Source organism: Mustela nigripes, chromosome 9 (assembly GCF_022355385.1).
Source record: "Mustela nigripes isolate SB6536 chromosome 9, MUSNIG.SB6536, whole genome shotgun sequence".
In the NCBI taxonomy this organism is placed as follows: domain Eukaryota; kingdom Metazoa; phylum Chordata; class Mammalia; order Carnivora; family Mustelidae; genus Mustela; species Mustela nigripes.
The window spans coordinates 2,113,829-2,121,750 of record NC_081565.1 but is presented as its reverse complement, the minus strand read 5'-3'; the positions used below and the strand labels follow the sequence as shown (position 1 = coordinate 2,121,750).

The 7,922-nt window shown below is 54.5% G+C and overlaps 1 protein-coding gene across 2 annotated transcripts in view; it reads left to right on the top strand.

Annotated features, from left to right (window-relative positions):
* The window catches only part of OLFM1 (olfactomedin 1), a 35,066-nt gene that overhangs the window by 12,423 nt on the left and 14,721 nt on the right, over positions 1-7,922 (top strand). Inside the window, exons 2-4 of one of the 2 annotated variants that reach the window (XM_059410355.1) lie at positions 1,241-1,390; positions 5,540-5,695; positions 7,684-7,903. In XM_059410355.1, coding sequence (XP_059266338.1) covers positions 1,241-1,390; positions 5,540-5,695; positions 7,684-7,903 — 526 coding nt within the window. Of the gene's footprint in view, positions 1-1,240; positions 1,391-5,539; positions 5,696-7,171; positions 7,503-7,683; positions 7,904-7,922 lie in introns of those variants that run through there. The other variant, XM_059410356.1, reaches the window with a different exon arrangement.

The following is a 7,922-nucleotide window of genomic DNA, read 5'->3' as shown; positions in this document are numbered from 1 at the left end:
GTGGCCAGGGCGCCTGTGGGCAGGGCTGGCTCAGATGGTGGCTGGAGCTGCGTGAGCCAGGCTAAGCGGGAAGCACCCCTGAGCGGAGGAGGATGTGAGGAAGGCTGGCTCCCTCGGAGGCGGACGGGGCTGTGGGGGGTGGAGGCGGCAGGAGGCTTCTCTCCCACCTGGTTTGGGCTGCCCAGGGCACAGGGCTCTGGGAGGATGTCTCCACGTGACCCTCCTAAGCCCCTCGTCGTGTTCACCCCACCTCGTGTCTCAAGAATGACATCCAGGGCTGCTTTCATGATGACTGTGCTCCTGAATCTGGGTCCTAAGCGGCTGGGGTTGGTGATGAATGAAGCAAGTGGACAGCTACTATAGATTCTCCACCCCAGCCCCACGCTAAAAATAGCAGGGAGGTGACCTGAGACGACAGGGCAGGCTGGGGGGGAGGGTCTGTGCTCTGGGAGTGTTTCCGGACAGTGGTGTCGCCCCGTGCCTGTGCCTGGCGCTCCACACCTGAGCCGGGCTGCAAGGCGGCACCGGTGGTCCTTGGCATACCCCAGGACTGAGGCTGGCTGTGAGCTGGCCCCCCATGTCACCAGAAACTTGGTGAGATCCACACAATGACTCGTGGGTAGCAGCCCTCGTGAAGTCGGAAGGCCGGCGTCCCCTCGGACAGCGTCGGCCAGGCTGCCTGTGGGGTGGCAGCCGGGGCGCGGGTCCTTGCGGCTCTGGGCTAATGGGCTGCCGGATGCCGGCTATTACCCGGGCGCTTCATCTCCGGGCATCAGGGACGGCGCCGCGAGGCTGCGCCAGCCACCCTAGCTTGCCTTACGGGGAGGAGATCTTGTTTCTGAATTACGTGCTGCTGTGAGTCAACCAGCCCCTGCTTTCCTGCCTGACTCCTCCGTCAGGGCGTGTGGCCTCCCCCCTCCTACCCAGCCTATCCATTCGGTCACGTGCCGGGACACCAAACATCCCCGGAACCGAGAAATCCCCTGAATTGGAACAAAACTTCCAGTCTTGCCTGTTAAGCTTCCTTGTAGCCCCCGGGGGACCTCGATGGGATTCTGCCCTTTTGTTCTCAGGGGCTCCTGCCCCTCCCCGGGGTCAGAACGTGTCTTTGGCCCGTTTTTTGTCCTTCTCTGCCAGGGGTCGGACTTGGACAGCCCTCCCTGGCTGTCGTTCCAGGTGAGCTGCCTTCTGGTCTCACTTGTCTCCCTCTCGCTCCCTCACCACCCCCCCCTGCATCCAGGTGTTGCCCACCAACCCCGAGGAGAGCTGGCAGGTGTACAGCTCCGCCCAGGACAGCGAGGGCAGGTGCATCTGCACAGTGGTCGCCCCCCAGCAGACCATGTGTTCACGGGATGCCCGCACGAAACAGCTCAGGCAGCTACTGGAGAAGGTGAGTCTGTGCGGGGCGCGTGTGTGCGGGCATGTGCCCATCTACGTGCGTGTGTGCACCCACACCAGCACCCAGGGTGGGCTGGCCTGCACGGTCTGTCCCAGCTTCAAGACCGCCCTCTTTCTTGGCGTGTCCAGACTCAGAATGTCTGTGGATGAATGAATGGGTAGATGGAGACCACCCCCATGCCCCACGGAAGGCGCAGGAGGAGATGAGTCGACCCTGCTGGTCACTCTGCGGAGGAGCCCCGTGGGCATGGGGAGAGGGGACGAAGGCGGCTCCCAGGGGCCACCGTTTCCAACGAGATGGAGACCTATAGTCCAGAGGGCTCAGGGCTATGGCTGAGCAGCCACCAGGCAGAGCACCCAGGAGCCCCATGGGTCTCAGCCGATGGGCTCTTTTGCTGCCCACGGGAGGTGGAATCTGCCAGTTGCAGGTCTAGGGGGACAAGTGCACCCGGAGTCCGCCCCTTGGCAGCCGCGGGCAGCAGCGCTGTGTGGGTCCCGCACACATTTTAAATCCGTCATTTCAAGACCCTTCACAAGAATCATGTCAACTTGGTGAGATTTCTCACCTGGTTTCACCGCCCATGTACGCACACGGACACCGCACACCCATGCACATGCCTTGTACTCACCACCCACACCTCCACACCGGGTACACACGCACCCCACATACACATGCGACACACATACACACACATGCCTCATACACCCACCACACATCCCCCCACACATGCCCACACCCACATACACACACACACACACACACACACACACCGGTAAGAGAGGACTTTGCCAGTTGAGGAGAAAGGGGTGGGGCGGAAGCCGCTCCCCTCCCCTCCCCATGCTGTGCTCCTTGCTGGGGCAGGTCGCGGCCCTGGCAGCCGAGGGAGGACAGCACAGCACACGGTGCCACGTCAGGACCGCCCCGTGTGAGCCCAGCTCAGCCGCAGCCTCTCATACAACTGCAGGTCCTTGTCGCGGCCTCCGTTTCCCCAAGTGCAGAGGGAAGGCGCGGGTTAGCGGTTCCCGGGGCTCCCAGCTCGGCGCTGTCCCCAGGACGGTGTTGTGGGGGGCGGGGAGAAGGGCACGGAGGCCTCCGGCTCGGCTCGGCCTGGCCCCCGCTCCCCGGTGAGGGGAGTCTTTGCTCCGCCCTCTCTAGCCCACCCAGTATGTCGTTTAGAAAGAATTAAAGTAAAATACATTTAGCAGATTCCGCAAACGTTCATTAACACTAAACTAGACCGAAGCCTAATTGGGCCTTTAATTATTCAGAATTGCAGAGGAAGGAGGTGGAGTTGGGAGGGGGGCAGGGGGGAGGGCGGGAGGGGCAGGCTGCCTCCCGGAGCTCTTGGGGGAGGTGCCCTCTGGATTCCAGAAAGCTCTCGGAGCCCCTGGGGGTGCAGGCCTAGGGCCCTTCTTCCTGCCTCCATACTCGACCGCGTCGGGGCTGGAAGATTTAAAGCCCTATTTTATACCCCAGTGGGCACTGTGTTTTCAGAGGGCAGCAGCCTTTTGTTGTAAAAGAGGGCCTCACGGCTTCCTGCGTTTCAGATTGTGCTGGAGTTGGGGGCAGGGCTGCTCCTTCCTTGGGGGGGTGGGTCTCCCTGTGCCTGAAGTGCGTGGCTCTGGTGGTGTGTTCCCTCGGAGGCCCCAGTGCCGACCTGTGGCCGGGGCTGAGGACCACAGGCAACCCGCCGAGCGGAAAAGGCGTGTTGGGGCCACGGGTTACGTTCTCTTTGAAAAAGCCGTCAGCCCTGACTTTGGAAGTGTGGGCCTTGGAGGCAGGCCAGGCTTTGGATCGTTGCTGACTGCTGTGGGATGGTAGACAAGCTGCTTAACTTCTCTGGGCCTCGGTCTCCTTCTGTGCGGCCTGAGACTCGAGACCGCGCTCACCTGCCAGGGTGTTGTAAAAATTGGATCGAATCAGGGAGCGGATGGGCTCAGCCTGGGGGGGACGGGGTGACCTTGAACTCATCAGTTAGCTTCGAGGGACACAGCCTGCTGGAAAGAGGACAGATGGCCCCGGGGCCGGGGCGTAGACCGGGTCTTCTGGAGGGAGAACACCCACCTGGGAGTGGTTGTGCCCCTCGGACCAGTCGTTGCTTTATGACCGGCCCGAGAGGGGGTCCTCACTCCAGGTGGGACGGACATAGGAGAGTCTGTGTTTTGTTTTAAGGCAGTGGAGTTGTTTGGCATCTTTAACATTGGCTTTCTCAATCTTAAATTTAATCTTACTCAAAATCCGTGAAAAGCATCCCTCGTCTGGCAGAGGAGAAGCCCGTTGCTCTGCGTGTGGCCCCTGTCGGAGGGCAGAATCTGGAGCTGGTGCCGACCCAGCAGCTTCAGCTCAGCCCGCGGAAGCCCCCGCTCTTGTCGGTTTTGCCAACACAGCAGGAACGCTGTGTCTCAGGAGGGAGAGGGCTCTCGGCTGGGGAGGCCATTTGTGTTCCTCCTCCCAGCATTGTGGCTGCGGGAGGACCTCGGTGCAATAGGCTCAGGGATGGGGTGGGGGTGTGGGGGGGGGGTTGCTGCGGTCCTGGGAGTGAAAAAGCCCCAGGCCCCTCCCACCCCGCGTTTCCCATCCAGCCAGCTGGTTGAGACAGATGTGTGTGGTTACTGCTGGGCAGGCACTGCGCCAATGAAGTGGTGCCGTTTCCAAGTAGTAGGCAGCCGCTTCTGGCTCTGGCGCATCCTGGAAACCTCCCTGGAGGAGGTGGTATTGGGGCTGGGCTTTAAAATATGAAGGAAACCCAAACTCACAACTCTTCTCCAAGAAGTCCTGTGGTTATTGGGTGCGACAGAATTGAGCAGGTGAGGGGGCAGGGAGAGGGTAAGAGAGCACATGTTTCCAGTTCCCCACAGGAAGGGTCAGAGGGTATCCCAGTCACCCACATCTGGTATTTTACAAACCCGGATTTTTAAACTGGATTTGTGTGTTACTTTTAAATAACTAGTCGTAAAATCCCAGGCATTTAAAAATGCTGCAGTGAGTAATATCGGTTTTTCTCCTACCGAGAAGCATTTCGCTTGTGCTCTTACTTTATCTACGGGGATGGAGGCTATACCGGAAGTGGTAGAAACCGCACTGTCATCTGTTCACTGACCGAGTCAAGCTACGGGTCATACCCAAACGATTCCGTGCCTAAAAAGGGATTTTCAAAGGCAGCAAGGAAATCAGAAATGGAGATCTGCGGTGGTTGTGAAGTGTCTTCCTCCCTGGTGATTGGATTCAATTCCCAGAGTGACCCGAACGCCACCGCACAACCCTGAACTCCATCTGCTCCTCCCACTGCCCCCAATGCATGTACACAGAAGCACCAGCCAGTTTCCCCAAAAATAAAACGCCCTGGCAGGTGGTTGCACCGAAACTGTTTTTCTTTTAAGCTCTCTGGAATCCTGTTGAATATTAAAGTTCCATCTTGAGGATAGACTCAATTCATGTCTGTCTGCAAAGATGGGAAATAGAGATTCTTCACGGGCCGGGTGATTGATTCCTGACTCTGTGCATGGAATGCGTGTGTTTGCAGAGCAGTCATCTGCCCATGACACCGGGAGGGGTGATAGATGGTGCGCGAGATGACACAGAGTCAGAAAGAGCAGTTCCCTCGTAGCTTGGCTCCCTCGTGCCCCCCACCTTCGCAGCAGGATCCCCATGAGATGTAGGGGGATGGAGAGTCTCCAGCCGGGGGCGGGGGGAAGCCCAACAGCACCGTTCAGACAGGCTGGTGTTTAAGCCTGCCTATCCGGTTTTATCCTGCAGAATAAGGAGACTGAGACCCAGTCTCTTCCCCACTGACAAAAGAAAGGAAAAAAGAAAAGTCACCCAAAGCCTCGTAGGCCTGGAGCTGGGAGCTGAGGGAGGACCTGAGGCTCCTGAACCCCTGATTTGCATCCCTGGCTGGGAGAGAACGCATTCCGGAACATGGCAGAGGAAACGTTTCCTAAACCAATTTGCTCTGTTTGGGGAGTTCTTGGTCATAACGCTCCCCGATGCTGGTGATTAACTAGTAAATAATGCATGGGCCGCCTCTGGCTCCCAGTATGTCGGCTGCGTGGGAAAGGTCACTGTCGTGTATGAGGAGGCAAATAAGCCGGGCAGGCACCCGCTGCAGCTCCTTCCCTGAACCTGTTGCCTTTTTGACAGGTGCAAAACATGTCTCAATCCATAGAGGTCCTGGACAGGCGGACCCAGAGGGACTTGCAGTATGTGGAGAAGATGGAGAACCAAATGAAGGGACTGGAGTCCAAGTTCAAGCAGGTGGAGGAGAGCCATAAGCAACACCTGGCCAGGCAGTTCAAGGTACGTGTGCTGCTCCTCCTCTGAGTCGAGGCCGGGCTTGGTTTCTCTTTGCGCTTCCCCCTTCCCCTCCAGAAAGAGACACTTGGGGCCGGGGAGGAGCCCAGCAGACATGGGCCTTTGCCTTGTAAATGGCCGCCGCTGTCCTTGGAAAAGGAGAGGCAGCCGGCCCTCGCTCTCTTTTGGCGAAAGACACAGTCAAATGGGAAGATACAGCTGCAGTTTTCAGCCCCCATGAGCTTCCCAGGCCGGGGTCCCAGGACCTGGCTTCGCAAGCCAGGTCATAGATTAGCTGGGGAGGGACAGGATTGGTCCTCATCATCCGGCAGCTGCTGTAGGTAAATCACATTAGCCAAGGATTAGCTTAATTGATTAGAGCCATTTCTGAGCAGGGATCACTCGGGGCAGTTTTTCACATCTGACCTAATTTAGCTATGACAAGGCACACTGTAGATTTGTAGGGAGGAAAGAGAGAGACACCAACATCTTTCTCACTTCCTGGTAAGTGTTTTTTCTTTCTTTTTTTTTTTTTCTCTCCAGGTCTCTCTGGACATTAAAGCCAGAGTTTGGCCTAAAATTATATATACATATATAGAAATATGTATATATATACATATATATTCCTTAAGTTTACTCAGCTTCAAAATGATTAAATTGAAAAATTATATGCACCTTAATTAAGGCACACGTGCATGTTAATTACTAATCTAGCCCAGATATAAATGAACAGGTCAAATTACACAGCCCTGCTTGACTAGAAATTGCTGACGCTCTGTCTTCCAGTCCTTTTTATGCTAATGTTTTCCTTTGATGTGCTCCCTGCATGAAGCAAGAAGTAATCCACTTTTAAAACTGATACATTATACAGACGAAACGGCAGGCTAACGAAGTAATAAATCTATATTATGAATAAAATAATAGCAGGCCTGATCCTATCGAGGAGCAATGAGCCAGTGGCTCATGGTGGAGGCAAGGGACTATGTTGTCCTTGCTTCTGATGTCATCATCGTGGTGCAATATCTCGGAGAGAGAGATTTTTGACCTGCCTGACCAAAAAGAGTTTGTGTCTCTCCCTGAAAGCCCAGCACTCTCTGTGCCATGCTAGAGTCCGATTCCTTTGAAGATGGGGGTGTCTTTAGCGGCCATGAGCTAGCTCGTCTTTGCAAGCACTGTCCACACAGGCATCTCTCTCAGTTCCAAAATTTGGGGCAACATGGCCCCAGGGGAGGAAAAGCAATGCCTTGCCTTTGACCATGCTTTAATTGCATTAAGAATTACACCAGGAATTGTGAGAGAATCTCTATAAATGTTAAAGCAGTTGGTTTGGACTAAATCTAGCAATGGAGTGTGTTTTGGTTTTTTGTTTTTTTGTTTTTTTTTTTTTAAGTGACCGTGAAAATATTTGTCTATTGATGGCTGTCTGTTTAAGGCAGGCTAGTGAGGTAGCTCTTCAACAGTATTTCGTTTTCTTGCTTGCAGGGCTAACTTAAAAGCGTTTTTTCAGTGCTGCAGTGACTGAAGATGCAGTCCACTCCCATGTAACCATGAAAGAGGGTCAGAGAGCTTTTGCACCATGCATTTTTACTATTATTTCCCAATACTTAGCACCATGACACTAAGGAACCTTGAACACAACCAGGACCCTCTTTTGCATGCGACTGTAGCTGCATTCCACGGACAGTTTGAACCCTTGTCAATGCATTTTTTGAAAAAGAAAAAAAAAAAAAAAAGAAACTTTGTGTGTGTGACTAAAAGCATGTAACCTTAAGATGTTGCGTTCTAAACTGACAATAAAGACCTTTCCCAAATATGTTGGTGTTCTGAAGACTGTTTAATATGCTCTTCTAACTCTTTTGGGCCAGAATACATAAACCTATAAATGAAACAGGAGTGTGCACAGACTCCCTCACCCGGGGAGAAGCCAGGCCAAGGCAGGGTGTTGCAAGTTTTTGCACGCAGAGCACTGAACCCAGCTTATTTTAACCTTGCAGGCGATAAAAGCGAAAATGGATGAACTTAGGCCTTTGATACCTGTGTTGGAAGAGTACAAGGCCGATGCCAAATTGGTATTGCAATTTAAGGAGGAGGTCCAGAATCTGACGTCAGTGCTTAACGAACTGCAAGAGGAAATTGGCGCCTATGACTACGATGAACTTCAGAGCAGAGTGTCCAATCTTGAAGAAAGGCTCCGTGCATGCATGCAAAAACTAGGTAGGACCAGAACCCTGCG